This window comes from Abramis brama (assembly GCF_963993115.1).
Source record: "Abramis brama genome assembly, chromosome: 8".
Classification (NCBI taxonomy): Eukaryota; Metazoa; Chordata; class Actinopteri; order Cypriniformes; family Leuciscidae; genus Abramis; species Abramis brama.
The window spans coordinates 4,054,167-4,073,820 of record NC_139970.1 but is presented as its reverse complement, the minus strand read 5'-3'; the positions used below and the strand labels follow the sequence as shown (position 1 = coordinate 4,073,820).

Sequence of the window (19,654 nt, the reverse complement as noted above, 5' to 3'; positions counted from 1 at the left end):
CCCACTCTCCAAAGCCACGCCTCTTTCAAAATGCTTGAACGCACACAGCAGAGTCTGTAAAGTGTCACAGGTTGAAAGACTGCACTAAATTGCCTCATGTCTAAAATGCATAACATTACGGTGATAATGAATGTAAACAAATTGCAGTGCGCTAGTTGTACCACCTGACTGATGCAGATTCATTTCGGCGTTGATGGTGTTGACATGGAAACGTCTGAATCCAAATGCAATGATTGGACGAACAATTCTATGAATTCTGTGAAGTTTCAACCAGTATTGTCTATTGACCAATAGTCTTCTGCATTCTGAAGCATTTTAGTGAAATTGTCTTCTAGTGGTTGTTTTAATTTAGGAAGTTGCAACTTCAAGCCTATTAACAGATGATCCCTTTAGTTGCCTGCGACCAAATGAGTTCTGAATGCCTGTAATGCCGAGTTCACACTGCACAATTTTCAAAGTAGTCGGGTCCCTGTTCTTTTCACACTGCACGGCTATCTGGGGTAACGTTCAGTTGCTGCTGTGTGCACGATGCACCGACGACAGTTTCACAGTGCATGACTATACAACCAAACCCACGCGAGAAGTGGCAGGAGTAGTCGTGGCTGAGAGGTTATGGTGATGGACTTGAACTCCATTGGGGTCTCCCCGCGCAGGTTCGAACCCTGCCGACTGTGTGGCTCTTTGTCTGTTTGCGACAGGAATTGTGACATCTAGGAGCTTTGTACGAGCTGCTTTTTTTCTTTTTCTAACACGGACATTGGGCTCTTTTCAAGCCTGAAGTGGGCATCGTTTCAAAAGGCCCAGATCATATGTGATTTTGGCCATTCTATTCAGGCTGTCGGAGCAATGGCTTTGGCATCCCCCGACAACTTCACAGCCTTCATGTTGTGCAGCTCAAGAGTCGCCGCATTATATTTTATGGAGAATCTTGGATATTAGTGTTTTGAAATGTTGCATTCGTTCTCTCTTAGAAAAGTCAAACAGAAACCTACTCATGTCCCAAGTGCTCTTTTGTCGAAACCACCTTAGAGTTAGCAACATGCCATGAAAAAAAACTCCACTCTTTCAATGGCAGTGTTCCTAGCTTTGGAAGGAGCAGCCTATCTCTCTCGTCCCTTTATAAATTGTGGTCTTCATCCTTTAATACCACAAACTTTAAGCTGACAAAGCATGAACACTTTAAGGAGAAAGTGCTGTTATATCCCTAGGGTGGCTGTTCCCTGGCAAAAGCCCGGCTAGCTCAAATGGTAGCGCATCAGACTTTTAATCTGAGGGTCCAGGGTTCAAGGAAACCTCCCCTAATCTCTTGCTGTGCTCTTCCCAGCCTTTGAGAGAGGTGGTCTTCCTCTTCAAGATAAGATGTGCCGGGGTTATTTCCCAGCATTTGGTGTTGTTTTGCCTGCTGTAATGCTTGGTTACTAGGGACTTTAAGCAACAGCTGCGGATTGCCCAACACTGCCGTTCCGGCAATGGCAAAGAGCTAAAGAGCGTAAAAATCACTAAGCGACAGTAAAGAGGACGGCGTAGGGGTAATTTAATCATCAGACAAAATACAAAAAAAGGAAGTGATTTTAAAAAGGAAGAGAAGGGTTGCTTTTGGCATTTAATGATATACAGAAATGATTACAATGCCACATAACCTAAAACATAACATTAATATTCTTAATCTGTCACGTAGTAACGACTACGGCAAATCAGCTGTTCTCACGTGGTAGACGGTTACAGTAGAACGTCGCACGTGCACAATAGAACGGCAGAATGCCGTTCCACCAGAGGCTGTTGCTTAAAGTCCCTACTGTCTAAGCAAGCAGTGGTGGGGGACATTGAGAGAACTCAGCTGAAGCTTGCCGTTGACTCTGTATGTGCAGGCCCGGGGCAAGTGGAAAGATTGCTTACTCTGTATAGCATTTAGTACTCTGCGTTGTGCCCGCAGCATCCCCAGTCCAAATCCGGATGATGGCATCTTTTCGTGTAGGTGAAGACATTGTTGAACTCCTTTTTGCCAACACAATATTTTCGCCATCCACATTGATAGTTGGCCCCGGTGTTCTCTGAGCATGTGACTCACTGGTGGGAGTAGTCGTGGCCGAGAGGTTAAGGCGATGGACTCGAAATCCATTGGGGTCTCCCCGCGCAGGTTCGAACCCTGCCGACTACGTGGCTCCTTGTCACTTTGTCTGTTTGCGACAGGAATTGTGCCATCCATGAGCTTTGTACAAACTCCTTTTTTCTCTAAAACGGAAAATTGGGCAACCCACATCTCTTTTCAAGCCTGAAGTGAGCAGGTTTTTGTGTAGGCGAAGACGTCCTTAGTTTATAAATAAGTGTTTTGGCACACCTGTCCGAGTGGCATAGTGTATGCCTTATTCAAACGCCTCATTGACTAAGCCACCTGAATGAGATGGAGAATTAGTAGGGCAAGCGAGTCATGCCCCAGTGGCCTGTCGAAGTAGTCGTTCATCCGGATTACTTTGTGTGCTGGCCTTGTTTAAATGCTGATGCTGTTGTTGTCACTGAAGCCAAAGTAATGGGGGCACATGAGCGCAGGTTTTTATCAGCCCCAGTGACCGATAAGGCACTGGCCTCCTAAGCCAGGGATTGTGGGTTCGAGTCCCATCTGGGGTGGTTTACAGCAGAGTGGCGCAGCGGAAGCGTGCTGGGCCCATAACCCAGAGGTCGATGGACCGAAACCATCCTCTGCTAAGGCTTCTTCACTTATATACATGTTTTATCCCAAATAAAGAGCAACTTCCACATCCCGCTTGTTCGTTCAGAAAATCTGTGTGTATGCCTTATTCAAACGCCTCATTGACTAAGCCACCTGAATGAGATGGAGAATTAGTAGGGCAAGCGAGTCATGCACCAGTGGCCTGTCAAAGTCGTCGTTCATCCGGATTACTTTGTGTGCTGGCCTTGTTTAAATGCAGATGCTGTTGTTGTCACTGAAGCCAAAGTAATGGGGGCACATGAGCGCAGGTTTTTATCAGCCCCAGTGGCCTACTGGATAAGGCACTGGCCTCCTAAGCCAGGGATTGTGGGTTCAAGTCCCATCTGGGGTGGTTTACAGCAGGGTGGTTTACAGCAGAGCTCGAGTCCCATCTGGGGTGGTTTACACAAGAGTGGCGCAGCGGATGTGTGCTGGGCCCATAACCCAGAGGTTGATGGATTGAAACCATCCTCTGCTAGGACTGCTTTACTTATGTACATTCTCTGTTCCTACTTGGAGAAAAGTCGCCTCAGCTGTGCTAAAATCCTCTGTAGTTTTCACATGTTCTAATAGATGACAGAAGAGCGCTTCAAGTGTGCCTACATGCAAGTCCTTTTGAAAACAGTAGGGTAAGGCAATTTTGATGTCAGGAGCAGAATCAAATGAATCAATTCATTCAATTCATTCATGGCGCAGCGGAAGCGTGCTGGGCCCATAACCCAGAGGTCGATGGATCGAAACCATCCTCTGCTAAACTTTTTTTACTTAAATACATGCTCTGCTCCTACTTGAAGAAAAGTTGCCTCAACTCTATGCTAAAACACTCTGTATTTTTCACCTGATCTAATTTATGACAGGAGCACTTCAAATGTGCCTAAACGCAAGTCCTTTTGAAAAGTTGTGGGTATGGCAGTTTTGTTATCAGGAGCAGAGTGGTGCAGCAGAAGCGTACTGGGCGCATAACCCAGAGGTCGATGGACCGAAACCATCCTCTGCTAAGGCTTCTTCACTTATATACATGTTTTATCCCAAATAAAGAGCAACTTCCACATCCCGCTTGTTCGTTCAGAAAATCTGTGTGTATGCCTTACTCAAACGCTTCATTGACTAAGCCACCTGAATGAGATGGAGAATTAGTAGGGCAAGCGAGTCATGCCCCAGTGGCCTGTCGAAGTAGTCGGTCATCCGGATTACATTGTGTGCTGGCCTTGTTTAAATGCCTATGCTGTTGTTGTCACTGAAGCCAAAGTAATGGGGGCACATGAGCGCAGGTTTTTATCAGCCCCAGTGACCGATAAGGCACTGGCCTCCTAAGCCAGGGATTGTGGGTTCGAGTCCCATCTGGGGTGGTTTACAGCAGAGTGGCGCAGCGGAAGCGTGCTGGGCCCATAACCCAGAGATCGATGGATCGAAACCATTCTCTGCTAGGACTGCATTACTTATTTACATGCTCTGTTCCTACTTGGAGAAAAGTCACCTCAGCTGTGTGCTAAAACCCTCTGTAGTTTTCACATGTTCTAATAGATGACAGAAGAGCACTTCAAGTGGGCCTACACGCAAGTCCTATTGAAAACAGTAGGGTATGGCAATTTTGTTGTCAGCAGCAGAGTGGCGCAGCGGAAGCGTGCTGGGCCCATAACCCAGAGGTCGATGGATCGAAACCATCCTCTGCTAAACCTTTTTTTACTTAAATGCATGCTCTGCTCCTACTTGAAGAAAAGTTGCCTCAACTCTATGCTAAAACACTCTTTATTTTTCACCTGATCCAATTTATGACAGGAGCATTTCAAATGTGCCTAAACGCAAGTCCTTTTGAAAAGTTGTGGGTATGGCAGCTTTGTTGTCAGGAGCAGAGTGGCGCAGCGGAAGCGTGCTGGGCCCATAACCCAGAGGTCGATGGATCGAAACCATCCTCTGCTAAGACTGCTTCACTTATAAACATGCTGTGTTCTTACTTGAAGATAAGCTCACACATGTGCTCTTCATGTGTGCCTAAACACAAGTCCTTATGAAAACACCTGTGAATTGGAGTTCTTCTATGGCGAGCAGAGTGGCGCAGCGGAAGCGTGCTGGGCCCATAACCCAGAGGTCGATGGATCGAAACCATCCTCTGCTAAGACTGCTTCACTTATAAACATGCTGTGTTCTTACTTGAAGATAAGCTCATACATGTGCTCTTCATGTGTGCCTAAACACAAATCCTTATGAAAACACCTGTGAATTGGAGTTTTTCTATGGTGAGCAGAGTGGCGCAGCGGAAGCGTGCTGGGCCCATAACCCAGAGGTCGATGGATCGAAACCATTCTCTGCTAAGGCTTCTTCACTTATATACATGTTTTATCCCAAATAAAGAGCAACTTCTACATCCCGCTTGTTCGTTCAGAAAATCTGTGTGTATGCCTTATTCAAACGCCTCATTGACTAAGTCACCTGAATGAGATGGAGAATTAGTAGGGCAAGCGAGTCATGCACCAGTGGCCTGTCAAAGTCGTCGTTCATCCGGATTACTTTGTGTGCTGGCCTTGTTTAAATGCCGATGCTGTTGTTGTCACTGAAGCCAAAGTAATGGGGGCACATGAGCATAGGTTTTTATCAGCCCCAGTGGCCTAATGGATAAGGCACTGGCCTCCTAAGCCAGGGATTGTGGGTTCGAGTCCCATCTGGGGTGGTTTACAGCAGAGTGGCGCAGCGGAAGCGTGCTGGGCCCATAACCCAGAGGTCGATGGATCGAAACCATCCTCTGCTAAGGCTTCTTCACTTATATACATGTTTTATCCCAAATAAAGAGCAACTTCCACATCCCGCTTGTTCGTTCAGAAAATCTGTGGCTGCGTTCGAAACCGCATACTCAATGAGTAGGTACTTAATTTCAATAAGTACTTACTTAACAAGCGCTAAAAGAGTAGGTACTTTATAGCCAGATCTCGTTGAGTATGAATGCGAACCGGACATCTGCCATGTTGACGTTATCATGTGACCTACGACGCGTTATCACACGCGCAACAACTTAAAAGATTTGAACGACACGTTTAATTCATCTATCTGTAAATATCTTGATATTGATTAAACTTGCTCATTTTGTGGTCTTTTTGAAGAAACTGCTGCCCATTTATTTTGTGAATACATTTAGGGTTGATTTAAGTTCTTATATTTAAAGGAGCTGTATGTAAGAAATGTATTTCAATTAATCATAAAATGGCCCTGATATGTCACTAGACATTAAGAAATCATGTTCATTTCAAATACTTATATCACTGACAACAGTAGTACGGCCAGGATATTGTCATTTAAAAAGTGAAGTTGCAGCCCTCAACTGATGTTGATGTTGTCATGTTGTGTTTTGGCCTGAAGCGCCACCCTCCACCTATCTACCAATCACGAAGTCAGTAGTGTTTCTGCATCCGGGTTGCCAGCTCAGCTCTAGTTACCACAGCTGCAGCTACAAACGTTCGTGCTGGATTCTGCAGCCTATCTGGCAACCTCGAGTCAGGGGGGAGGGGGAGGGGATACACTGTTCTACAGTAATTTGAAAGTGATTGCAGTACCAGTTTTGGCCACAATCTTACATACGGCTCCTTTAAATTGGCTATGATATAACCATGGCTGTGTATTCCACTATATTCAGTGGCTGGAAACATTGTTTTCAATCATAATTACTTGCATGGATTCACATCGCAAATCAATCAGCAAGATTGATTTATGCAGATTTATGCTCGTCTCCAGTAGAGATCCATTTCCTGGAGAGTTTAGGTGTAGGAGTTTCTTCTTCTTCTTCTTCTTCTTCTATTCCTTTCCGGCAGACTAGGCACTACTAGTGCATTGCTGCCTCCCACTGGTGATAAAGATAGTCTACATTAAGGCTCCCCTTAGCCTATATTTTCCAATATATGTCCGCAGCCTTAGGTGTAGGAGTTTAGTCTTAATTACAACTTGTAACTTGTGGTAGAACTCTGACTTGTACCACGTGATCGCTGTACCACCTGACCACTGCACCACCTGACCACTGCAGATCCAACCCTAATCAAACACACCTGAACAAGCTAATCAAGGGCTTCAAGATTAGGCTATATTAGAAAGCTGCAGGCAAATGATTTTCATTAGGGTTGGAGTTACCCAGACCCCCAATTGGATCTTTAAAAACGCATTTTCATAAAGTGTTTTAAACTCTTTTGATAGCGTTTGTTGTGGGACTCAGCTGATATTTTGATGCAGCAACAGGGGTCTTTCTTTGTAGTTTTGTGGTCCGCCCCTCCTGACTCACTAATTCAGTGCATCTTCCAGCAGAGTTGATTTTGAGATTGCAGGTCGAGAGGATGACAGCTCAAGTGTACTGCTCGTTTAGTGCTGTTTTATTGTGTCTGTCTGCTTGTTTAAGCACAACAGACGCTGGAGTCCTAGGTGAGAAGTTCTTTTAGCTTCATTACGCAGCCCGAAGAAGTGCATAAATAAAGTGCCTTACAACATTTGATTTCAGACACATCTGCTTGCAAAAATACAGTACAGACGTCAAGTGGAAGTTCATCTTTGTATGTTGGTTTAGTTTTAATAATAAGCAAAGTATAAATATGCAAACTGTCATAAGTTTATGCATTTTTCATTGCACAAGTAAAACCCATATAATCACTAATGGGCACTTTTGTTTACTGTTAAACACGAACATTAGTGTTATAATATGGCTGCAGAATTGTTACCGGACTGTATCAATCCTGAGTTTAAACTTTTGCCTAAAGTCTTTTTTTTGTTTGTTTTAAGAAATGCATAAGCCTACAATATAACGTGGGGAGCTAATTATAACCGATAACTCTGCATTTTACATATATAGTGGGTTTCTATATTTGTTTTGTTTTCTGTTGAGTAGCTTATTAAAATGCTTAAAAGGAAATGAGGGTGGTCATGTGGATGGCATCATTTTTGAAGATGTACACCAGTAAATTTGTATACAACAAATTAACTGATGTCCATGCTTTCTATCAGCATTGCGCTATTACTCACTCTACTACAGTGGGGTAGGTTGTAACTTCACTCTCAGTCTTTGAAACTGATTGATGTGGTTTAGTGAAAAATGGTAGATTTCTAAGCTACTTGACTTGAAGCAGATAAATGTGTGAATATTATAAAGTTTGAGACTCATTGCAAAACCCCTGACTTGCAAATGCTGAAGCAAACTATTACAGCACTTCCTGGTCTCCCCTAATGATCCTCTTCTGTAGTTTCTGGTCAGTGTCCAGCGATGCTGACGGTCGTGCCCTCCCGACGAGATTGCACTTCTGATAGAGACTGCTCTGGAGGACACAAATGCTGTCAATTTCCCTGTGGGTCCGCGTGTGTGCCGCCTGTTTTCAGTGAGTTTTAATTATTGATGCATGCTATACATCTTCCAGGAAAAAAAAAACCCTGAAAAAGTTTTCACTCAGGAATTGCTAGCAAGTTTCACAAATAATTGCAAAGAAACCGTGAGTAACACATTGAACTAAACGTGAAACTATGAAGTAGATGGACTGAATATTCCGGTAAATCCTCCTACGATTTTTTTTTTTTTTTTTTTTTTTTTTTTCATACAGTGTATGAGACATTCAGTATTCAGTGATGTGGTTTCTCTGTCATGTGTCTCTATAACAGCAAAGGCAGGGGAGTGTCCAAGCACAAAGTCTGGAGCAGGAATGTGTGCAGAGTTGTGTTACTATGACAGTGACTGTCCGAACAATGAGAAATGCTGCAGCAATGGATGTGGACATCAGTGTATGGATCCATTTGCAGGTATTTATGTTATTATATTAGTGTTTGGGTCAGCTTCCTCATTTCAGTTTGTCTTGTTTTATAATTAATCGTTCTCAATGTAAAAAGTATTCAGCCAATAGCACAGGAAGGCTTTACAAAATTAATTCAAATGATTAATAATACGATCATGATTAAGAATTAAGGTGTAAAATTTGGTATTTGGGTTTTGTGCTGTATCTGAGACTGAATGCCTATAAACGGACTGACTGAAGTTGACTATCTGTATCCATCCAGTGAAGCCTGCAGCCGAACCGCCGAGGCCTCCAGGAAAGCCTGCAGCCGAACCTCCAAAGCCTCCAGTGAAGCCTGCAGTTGAACCTCCAAAGCCTCCAGGAAAGCCTGCAGCCGAACCTCCAAAGCCTCCAGGGAAGCCTGCAGCCGAACCTCCAAAGCCTCCAGGAAAGCCTGCAGCCGAACCTCCAAAGCCTCCAGGAAAGCCTGCAACCGAACCTCCAAAGCCACCAGGAAAGCCTGCAGCCGAACCTCCAAAGACTCCAGGAAAGCCTGCAGCTGAACCTCCAAAGCCTCCAGTGGAGCCTTCTACCGAAGAGCCGGAGCCTTCTAACGAACTGCCGGAGCCTTCTACAGAACTGCCGGAGCCTTCTGCTGAACTGCCGGAGCCTTCTACCGAACCTCTGGAGCCTTCAGACGAACTGCCAGTGACGCCTGCAGTGGAACCCCCAAAGCCTCCAGTGAAGCCTGCAGCCGAACCCCCGAAGCCTCCAATGAAGCCTGCAGCCGAACCCCCGAAGCCTCCTGTAAAGCCTCCAATGAAGCCTGTGGCCGAACCCCCGAAGCCTCCAATGAAGCCTGCAGCTGAACCCCCGAAGCCTCCTGTGAAGCCTGTGGCCGAACTGCCCAAGCCTCCAATGAAGCCTGTGGCCGAACCGCCCAAGCCTCCAATGAAGCCTGCAGGCGAACCCCCGAGGCCTCCTGTGAAGCCTGCAGCGCCTCCAATGAAGCCTGCAGCTGAACCTCCAAAGCCAACTGACCCTTATGGCCAATGTCCTGGCCATAATTAATGTGGCTATGCATGCAGTGCTGATTTAACCATTGGATGTATGGTGTTTTCCCCTTTTATCACCAAATAAATCTCACACTTGTAAGACCATTTCCTCTTTTTCTTTTTTCTTTTTTTGGAAAACAAGGAATTAGATTTTTGTATTCCAGTGTTAGTTTGGCTGTTCTCTCACATAATGGCTCATTGGAATCAATTTGGAGATCCCACTCTCCAAAGCCACGCCTCTTTCAAAATGCTTGAACGCACACAGCAGAGTCTGTAAAGTGTCACAGGTTGAAAGACTGCACTAAATTGCCTCATGTCTAAAATGCATAACATTACGGTGATAATGAATGTAAACAAATTGCAGTGCGCTAGTTGTACCACCTGACTGATGCAGATTCATTTCGGCGTTGATGGTGTTGACATGGAAACGTCTGAATCCAAATGCAATGATTGGACGAACAATTCTATGAATTCTGTGAAGTTTCAACCAGTATTGTCTATTGACCAATAGTCTTCTGCATTCTGAAGCATTTTAGTGAAATTGTCTTCTAGTGGTTGTTTTAATTTAGGAAGTTGCAACTTCAAGCCTATTAACAGATGATCCCTTTAGTTGCCTGCGACCAAATGAGTTCTGAATGCCTGTAATGCCGAGTTCACACTGCACAATTTTCAAAGTAGTCGGGTCCCTGTTCTTTTCACACTGCACGGCTATCTGGGGTAACGTTCAGTTGCTGCTGTGTGCACGATGCACCGACGACAGTTTCACAGTGCATGACTATACAACCAAACCCACGCGAGAAGTGGCAGGAGTAGTCGTGGCTGAGAGGTTATGGTGATGGACTTGAATTCCATTGGGGTCTCCCCGCGCAGGTTCGAACCCTGCCGACTGTGTGGCTCTTTGTCTGTTTGCGACAGGAATTGTGACATCTAGGAGCTTTGTACGAGCTGCTTTTTTTTTTTTCTAACACGGACATTGGGCTCTTTTCAAGCCTGAAGTGGGCATCGTTTCAAAAGGCCCAGATCATATGTGATTTTGGCCATTCTATTCAGGCTGTCGGAGCAATGGCTTTGGCATCCCCCGACAACTTCACAGCCTTCATGTTGTGCAGCTCAAGAGTCGCCGCATTATATTTTATGGAGAATCTTGGATATTAGTGTTTTGAAATGTTGCATTCGTTCTCTCTTAGAAAAGTCAAACAGAAACCTACTCATTATGTCCCAAGTGCTCTTTTGTCGAAACCACCTTAGAGTTAGCAACATGCCATGAAAAAAAACTCCACTCTTTCAATGGCAGTGTTCCTAGCTTTGGAAGGAGCAGCCTATCTCTCTCGTCCCTTTATAAATTGTGGTCTTCATCCTTTAATACCACAAACTTTAAGCTGACAAAGCATGAACACTTTAAGGAGAAAGTGCTGTTATATCCCTAGGGTGGCTGTTCCCTGGCAAAAGCCCGGCTAGCTCAAATGGTAGCGCATCAGACTTTTAATCTGAGGGTCCAGGGTTCAAGGAAACCTCCCCTAATCTCTTGCTGTGCTCTTCCCAGCCTTTGAGAGAGGTGGTCTTCCTCTTCAAGATAAGATGTGCCGGGGTTATTTCCCAGCATTTGGTGTTGTTTTGCCTGCTGTAATGCTTGGTTACTAGGGACTTTAAGCAACAGCTGCGGATTGCCCAACACTGCCGTTCCGGCAATGGCAAAGAGCTAAAGAGCGTAAAAATCACTAAGCGACAGTAAAGAGGACGGCGTAGGGGTAATTTAATCATCAGACAAAATACAAAAAAAGGAAGTGATTTTAAAAAGGAAGAGAAGGGTTGCTTTTGGCATTTAATGATATACAGAAATGATTACAATGCCACATAACCTAAAACATAACATTAATATTCTTAATCTGTCACGTAGTAACGACTACGGCAAATCAGCTGTTCTCACGTGGTAGACGGTTACAGTAGAACGTCGCACGTGCACAATAGAACGGCAGAATGCCGTTCCACCAGAGGCTGTTGCTTAAAGTCCCTACTGTCTAAGCAAGCAGTGGTGGGGGACATTGAGAGAACTCAGCTGAAGCTTGCCGTTGACTCTGTATGTGCAGGCCCGGGGCAAGTGGAAAGATTGCTTACTCTGTATAGCATTTAGTACTCTGCGTTGTGCCCGCAGCATCCCCAGTCCAAATCCGGATGATGGCATCTTTTCGTGTAGGTGAAGACATTGTTGAACTCCTTTTTGCCAACACAATATTTTCGCCATCCACATTGATAGTTGGCCCCGGTGTTCTCTGAGCATGTGACTCACTGGTGGGAGTAGTCGTGGCCGAGAGGTTAAGGCGATGGACTCGAAATCCATTGGGGTCTCCCCGCGCAGGTTCGAACCCTGCCGACTACGTGGCTCCTTGTCACTTTGTCTGTTTGCGACAGGAATTGTGCCATCCATGAGCTTTGTACAAACTCCTTTTTTCTCTAAAACGGAAAATTGGGCAACCCACATCTCTTTTCAAGCCTGAAGTGAGCAGGTTTTTGTGTAGGCGAAGACGTCCTTAGTTTATAAATAAGTGTTTTGGCACACCTGTCCGAGTGGCATAGTGTATGCCTTATTCAAACGCCTCATTGACTAAGCCACCTGAATGAGATGGAGAATTAGTAGGGCAAGCGAGTCATGCCCCAGTGGCCTGTCGAAGTAGTCGTTCATCCGGATTACTTTGTGTGCTGGCCTTGTTTAAATGCTGATGCTGTTGTTGTCACTGAAGCCAAAGTAATGGGGGCACATGAGCGCAGGTTTTTATCAGCCCCAGTGACCGATAAGGCACTGGCCTCCTAAGCCAGGGATTGTGGGTTCGAGTCCCATCTGGGGTGGTTTACAGCAGAGTGGCGCAGCGGAAGCGTGCTGGGCCCATAACCCAGAGGTCGATGGACCGAAACCATCCTCTGCTAAGGCTTCTTCACTTATATACATGTTTTATCCCAAATAAAGAGCAACTTCCACATCCCGCTTGTTCGTTCAGAAAATCTGTGTGTATGCCTTATTCAAACGCCTCATTGACTAAGCCACCTGAATGAGATGGAGAATTAGTAGGGCAAGCGAGTCATGCACCAGTGGCCTGTCAAAGTCGTCGTTCATCCGGATTACTTTGTGTGCTGGCCTTGTTTAAATGCAGATGCTGTTGTTGTCACTGAAGCCAAAGTAATGGGGGCACATGAGCGCAGGTTTTTATCAGCCCCAGTGGCCTACTGGATAAGGCACTGGCCTCCTAAGCCAGGGATTGTGGGTTCAAGTCCCATCTGGGGTGGTTTACAGCAGGGTGGTTTACAGCAGAGCTCGAGTCCCATCTGGGGTGGTTTACACAAGAGTGGCGCAGCGGATGTGTGCTGGGCCCATAACCCAGAGGTTGATGGATTGAACCCATCCTCTGCTAGGACTGCTTTACTTATGTACATTCTCTGTTCCTACTTGGAGAAAAGTCGCCTCAGCTGTGCTAAAATCCTCTGTAGTTTTCACATGTTCTAATAGATGACAGAAGAGCGCTTCAAGTGTGCCTACATGCAAGTCCTTTTGAAAACAGTAGGGTAAGGCAATTTTGATGTCAGGAGCAGAATCAAATGAATCAATTCATTCAATTCATTCATGGCGCAGCGGAAGCGTGCTGGGCCCATAACCCAGAGGTCGATGGATCGAAACCATCCTCTGCTAAACTTTTTTTACTTAAATACATGCTCTGCTCCTACTTGAAGAAAAGTTGCCTCAACTCTATGCTAAAACACTCTGTATTTTTCACCTGATCTAATTTATGACAGGAGCACTTCAAATGTGCCTAAACGCAAGTCCTTTTGAAAAGTTGTGGGTATGGCAGTTTTGTTATCAGGAGCAGAGTGGTGCAGCAGAAGCGTACTGGGCGCATAACCCAGAGGTCGATGGACCGAAACCATCCTCTGCTAAGGCTTCTTCACTTATATACATGTTTTATCCCAAATAAAGAGCAACTTCCACATCCCGCTTGTTCGTTCAGAAAATCTGTGTGTATGCCTTACTCAAACGCTTCATTGACTAAGCCACCTGAATGAGATGGAGAATTAGTAGGGCAAGCGAGTCATGCCCCAGTGGCCTGTCGAAGTAGTCGGTCATCCGGATTACATTGTGTGCTGGCCTTGTTTAAATGCCTATGCTGTTGTTGTCACTGAAGCCAAAGTAATGGGGGCACATGAGCGCAGGTTTTTATCAGCCCCAGTGACCGATAAGGCACTGGCCTCCTAAGCCAGGGATTGTGGGTTCGAGTCCCATCTGGGGTGGTTTACAGCAGAGTGGCGCAGCGGAAGCGTGCTGGGCCCATAACCCAGAGATCGATGGATCGAAACCATTCTCTGCTAGGACTGCATTACTTATTTACATGCTCTGTTCCTACTTGGAGAAAAGTCACCTCAGCTGTGTGCTAAAACCCTCTGTAGTTTTCACATGTTCTAATAGATGACAGAAGAGCACTTCAAGTGGGCCTACACGCAAGTCCTATTGAAAACAGTAGGGTATGGCAATTTTGTTGTCAGCAGCAGAGTGGCGCAGCGGAAGCGTGCTGGGCCCATAACCCAGAGGTCGATGGATCGAAACCATCCTCTGCTAAACCTTTTTTTACTTAAATGCATGCTCTGCTCCTACTTGAAGAAAAGTTGCCTCAACTCTATGCTAAAACACTCTTTATTTTTCACCTGATCCAATTTATGACAGGAGCATTTCAAATGTGCCTAAACGCAAGTCCTTTTGAAAAGTTGTGGGTATGGCAGCTTTGTTATCAGGAGCAGAGTGGCGCAGCGGAAGCGTGCTGGGCCCATAACCCAGAGGTCGATGGATCGAAACCATCCTCTGCTAAGACTGCTTCACTTATAAACATGCTGTGTTCTTACTTGAAGATAAGCTCACACATGTGCTCTTCATGTGTGCCTAAACACAAGTCCTTATGAAAACACCTGTGAATTGGAGTTCTTCTATGGCGAGCAGAGTGGCGCAGCGGAAGCGTGCTGGGCCCATAACCCAGAGGTCGATGGATCGAAACCATCCTCTGCTAAGACTGCTTCACTTATAAACATGCTGTGTTCTTAATTGAAGATAAGCTCATACATGTGCTCTTCATGTGTGCCTAAACACAAATCCTTATGAAAACACCTGTGAATTGGAGTTTTTCTATGGTGAGCAGAGTGGCGCAGCGGAAGCGTGCTGGGCCCATAACCCAGAGGTCGATGGATCGAAACCATTCTCTGCTAAGGCTTCTTCACTTATATACATGTTTTATCCCAAATAAAGAGCAACTTCTACATCCCGCTTGTTCGTTCAGAAAATCTGTGTGTATGCCTTATTCAAACGCCTCATTGACTAAGTCACCTGAATGAGATGGAGAATTAGTAGGGCAAGCGAGTCATGCACCAGTGGCCTGTCAAAGTCGTCGTTCATCCGGATTACTTTGTGTGCTGGCCTTGTTTAAATGCCGATGCTGTTGTTGTCACTGAAGCCAAAGTAATGGGGGCACATGAGCATAGGTTTTTATCAGCCCCAGTGGCCTAATGGATAAGGCACTGGCCTCCTAAGCCAGGGATTGTGGGTTCGAGTCCCATCTGGGGTGGTTTACAGCAGAGTGGCGCAGCGGAAGCGTGCTGGGCCCATAACCCAGAGGTCGATGGATCGAAACCATCCTCTGCTAAGGCTTCTTCACTTATATACATGTTTTATCCCAAATAAAGAGCAACTTCCACATCCCGCTTGTTCGTTCAGAAAATCTGTGGCTGCGTTCGAAACCGCATACTCAATGAGTAGGTACTTAATTTCAATAAGTACTTACTTAACAAGCGCTAAAAGAGTAGGTACTTTATAGCCAGATCTCGTTGAGTATGAATGCGAACCGGACATCTGCCATGTTGACGTTATCATGTGACCTACGACGCGTTATCACACGCGCAACAACTTAAAAGATTTGAACGACACGTTTAATTCATCTATCTGTAAATATCTTGATATTGATTAAACTTGCTCATTTTGTGGTCTTTTTGAAGAAACTGCTGCCCATTTATTTTGTGAATACATTTAGGGTTGATTTAAGTTCTTATATTTAAAGGAGCTGTATGTAAGAAATGTATTTCAATTAATCATAAAATGGCCCTGATATGTCACTAGACATTAAGAAATCATGTTCATTTCAAATACTTATATCACTGACAACAGTAGTACGGCCAGGATATTGTCATTTAAAAAGTGAAGTTGCAGCCCTCAACTGATGTTGATGTTGTCATGTTGTGTTTTGGCCTGAAGCGCCACCCTCCACCTATCTACCAATCACGAAGTCAGTAGTGTTTCTGCATCCGGGTTGCCAGCTCAGCTCTAGTTACCACAGCTGCAGCTACAAACGTTCGTGCTGGATTCTGCAGCCTATCTGGCAACCTCGAGTCAGGGGGGAGGGGGAGGGGATACACTGTTCTACAGTAATTTGAAAGTGATTGCAGTACCAGTTTTGGCCACAATCTTACATACGGCTCCTTTAAATTGGCTATGATATAACCATGGCTGTGTATTCCACTATATTCAGTGGCTGGAAACATTGTTTTCAATCATAATTACTTGCATGGATTCACATCGCAAATCAATCAGCAAGATTGATTTATGCAGATTTATGCTCGTCTCCAGTAGAGATCCATTTCCTGGAGAGTTTAGGTGTAGGAGTTTCTTCTTCTTCTTCTTCTTCTTCTATTCCTTTCCGGCAGACTAGGCACTACTAGTGCATTGCTGCCTCCCACTGGTGATAAAGATAGTCTACATTAAGGCTCCCCTTAGCCTATATTTTCCAATATATGTCCGCAGCCTTAGGTGTAGGAGTTTAGTCTTAATTACAACTTGTAACTTGTGGTAGAACTCTGACTTGTACCACGTGATCGCTGTACCACCTGACCACTGCACCACCTGACCACTGCAGATCCAACCCTAATCAAACACACCTGAACAAGCTAATCAAGGGCTTCAAGATTAGGCTATATTAGAAAGCTGCAGGCAAATGATTTTCATTAGGGTTGGAGTTACCCAGACCCCCAATTGGATCTTTAAAAACGCATTTTCATAAAGTGTTTTAAACTCTTTTGATAGCGTTTGTTGTGGGACTCAGCTGATATTTTGATGCAGCAACAGGGGTCTTTCTTTGTAGTTTTGTGGTCCGCCCCTCCTGACTCACTAATTCAGTGCATCTTCCAGCAGAGTTGATTTTGAGATTGCAGGTCGAGAGGATGACAGCTCAAGTGTACTGCTCGTTTAGTGCTGTTTTATTGTGTCTGTCTGCTTGTTTAAGCACAACAGACGCTGGAGTCCTAGGTGAGAAGTTCTTTTAGCTTCATTACGCAGCCCGAAGAAGTGCATAAATAAAGTGCCTTACAACATTTGATTTCAGACACATCTGCTTGCAAAAATACAGTACAGACGTCAAGTGGAAGTTCATCTTTGTATGTTGGTTTAGTTTTAATAATAAGCAAAGTATAAATATGCAAACTGTCATAAGTTTATGCATTTTTCATTGCACAAGTAAAACCCATATAATCACTAATGGGCACTTTTGTTTACTGTTAAACACGAACATTAGTGTTATAATATGGCTGCAGAATTGTTACCGGACTGTATCAATCCTGAGTTTAAACTTTTGCCTAAAGTCTTTTTTTTGTTTGTTTTAAGAAATGCATAAGCCTACAATATAACGTGGGGAGCTAATTATAACCGATAACTCTGCATTTTACATATATAGTGGGTTTCTATATTTGTTTTGTTTTCTGTTGAGTAGCTTATTAAAATGCTTAAAAGGAAATGAGGGTGGTCATGTGGATGGCATCATTTTTGAAGATGTACACCAGTAAATTTGTATACAACAAATTAACTGATGTCCATGCTTTCTATCAGCATTGCGCTATTACTCACTCTACTACAGTGGGGTAGGTTGTAACTTCACTCTCAGTCTTTGAAACTGATTGATGTGGTTTAGTGAAAAATGGTAGATTTCTAAGCTACTTGACTTGAAGCAGATAAATGTGTGAATATTATAAAGTTTGAGACTCATTGCAAAACCCCTGACTTGCAAATGCTGAAGCAAACTATTACAGCACTTCCTGGTCTCCCCTAATGATCCTCTTCTGTAGTTTCTGGTCAGTGTCCAGCGATGCTGACGGTCGTGCCCTCCCGACGAGATTGCACTTCTGATAGAGACTGCTCTGGAGGACACAAATGCTGTCAATTTCCCTGTGGGTCCGCGTGTGTGCCGCCTGTTTTCAGTGAGTTTTAATTATTGATGCATGCTATACATCTTCCAGGAAAAAAAAAACCCTGAAAAAGTTTTCACTCAGGAATTGCTAGCAAGTTTCACAAATAATTGCAAAGAAACCGTGAGTAACACATTGAACTAAACGTGAAACTATAAAGTAGATGGACTGAATATTCCGGTAAATCCTCCTACGATTTTTTTTTTTTTTTTTTTTTTTTTTTTTTTTTTTTTCATACAGTGTATGAGACATTCAGTATTCAGTGATGTGGTTTCTCTGTCATGTGTCTCTATAACAGCAAAGGCAGGGGAGTGTCCAAGCACAAAGTCTGGAGCAGGAATGTGTGCAGAGTTGTGTTACTATGACAGTGACTGTCCGAACAATGAGAAATGCTGCAGCAATGGATGTGGACATCAGTGTATGGATCCATTTGCAGGTATTTATGTTATTATATTAGTGTTTGGGTCAGCTTCCTCATTTCAGTTTGTCTTGTTTTATAATTAATCGTTCTCAATGTAAAAAGTATTCAGCCAATAGCACAGGAAGGCTTTACAAAATTAATTCAAATGATTAATAATACGATCATGATTAAGAATTAAGGTGTAAAATTTGGTATTTGGGTTTTGTGCTGTATCTGAGACTGAATGCCTATAAACGGACTGACTGAAGTTGACTATCTGTATCCATCCAGTGAAGCCTGCAGCCGAACCGCCGAGGCCTCCAGGAAAGCCTGCAGCCGAACCTCCAAAGCCTCCAGTGAAGCCTGCAGTTGAACCTCCAAAGCCTCCAGGAAAGCCTGCAGCCGAACCTCCAAAGCCTCCAGGGAAGCCTGCAGCCGAACCTCCAAAGCCTCCAGGAAAGCCTGCAGCCGAACCTCCAAAGCCTCCAGGAAAGCCTGCAACCGAACCTCCAAAGCCACCAGGAAAGCCTGCAGCCGAACCTCCAAAGACTCCAGGAAAGCCTGCAGCTGAACCTCCAAAGCCTCCAGTGGAGCCTTCTACCGAAGAGCCGGAGCCTTCTAACGAACTGCCGGAGCCTTCTACAGAACTGCCGGAGCCTTCTGCTGAACTGCCGGAGCCTTCTACCGAACCTCTGGAGCCTTCAGACGAACTGCCAGTGACGCCTGCAGTGGAACCCCCAAAGCCTCCAGTGAAGCCTGCAGCCGAACCCCCGAAGCCTCCAATGAAGCCTGCAGCCGAACCCCCGAAGCCTCCTGTAAAGCCTCCAATGAAGCCTGTGGCCGAACCCCCGAAGCCTCCAATGAAGCCTGCAGCTGAACCCCCGAAGCCTCCTGTGAAGCCTGTGGCCGAACTGCCCAAGCCTCCAATGAAGCCTGTGGCCGAACCGCCCAAGCCTCCAATGAAGCCTGCAGGCGAACCCCCGAGGCCTCCTGTGAAGCCTGCAGCGCCTCCAATGAAGCCTGCAGCTGAACCTCCAAAGCCAACTGACCCTTATGGCCAATGTCCTGGCCATAATTAATGTGGCTATGCATGCAGTGCTGATTTAACCATTGGATGTATGGTGTTTTCCCCTTTTATCACCAAATAAATCTCACACTTGTAAGACCATTTCCTCTTTTTCTTTTTTCTTTTTTTGGAAAACAAGGAATTAGATTTTTGTATTCCAGTGTTAGTTTGGCTGTTCTCTCACATAATGGCTCATTGGAATCAATGCGTGAGATCCCACTCTCCAAAGCCACGCCTCTTTCAAAATGCTTGAACGCACACAGCAGAGTCTGTAAAGTGTCACAGGTTGAAAGACTGCACTAAATTGCCTCATGTCTAAAATGCATAACATTACGGTGATAATGAATGTAAACAAATTGCAGTGCGCTAGTTGTACCACCTGACTGATGCAGATTCATTTCGGCGTTGATGGTGTTGACATGGAAACGTCTGAATCCAAAT

General features: G+C 44.8%; 2 protein-coding genes across 2 annotated transcripts; both read left to right on the top strand.

Moving 5' to 3' along the window:
• Window positions 1-6,788: 6,788 nt before the first annotated feature.
• LOC311088063 (uncharacterized protein) lies at window positions 6,789-9,590 on the top strand. The gene is made up of 4 exons (XM_084121712.1): window positions 6,789-7,105; window positions 7,918-8,049; window positions 8,327-8,464; window positions 8,720-9,590. Exons 1-4 carry the CDS (start codon window positions 7,021-7,023, stop codon window positions 9,505-9,507), a joined length of 1,143 nt encoding a protein of 380 aa, XP_083977838.1. The 5' UTR covers window positions 6,789-7,020; the 3' UTR covers window positions 9,508-9,590.
• A 6,908-nt stretch (window positions 9,591-16,498) lies between these two features.
• On the top strand, window positions 16,499-19,343 carry LOC311088062 (uncharacterized protein). Its single transcript, XM_084121711.1, has 4 exons — window positions 16,499-16,815; window positions 17,628-17,759; window positions 18,046-18,183; window positions 18,439-19,343. The coding sequence occupies exons 1-4, from the start codon at window positions 16,731-16,733 to the stop codon at window positions 19,224-19,226; spliced, it is 1,143 nt and encodes a 380-aa protein (XP_083977837.1). The 5' UTR covers window positions 16,499-16,730; the 3' UTR covers window positions 19,227-19,343.
• Window positions 19,344-19,654: the final 311 nt, after the last annotated feature.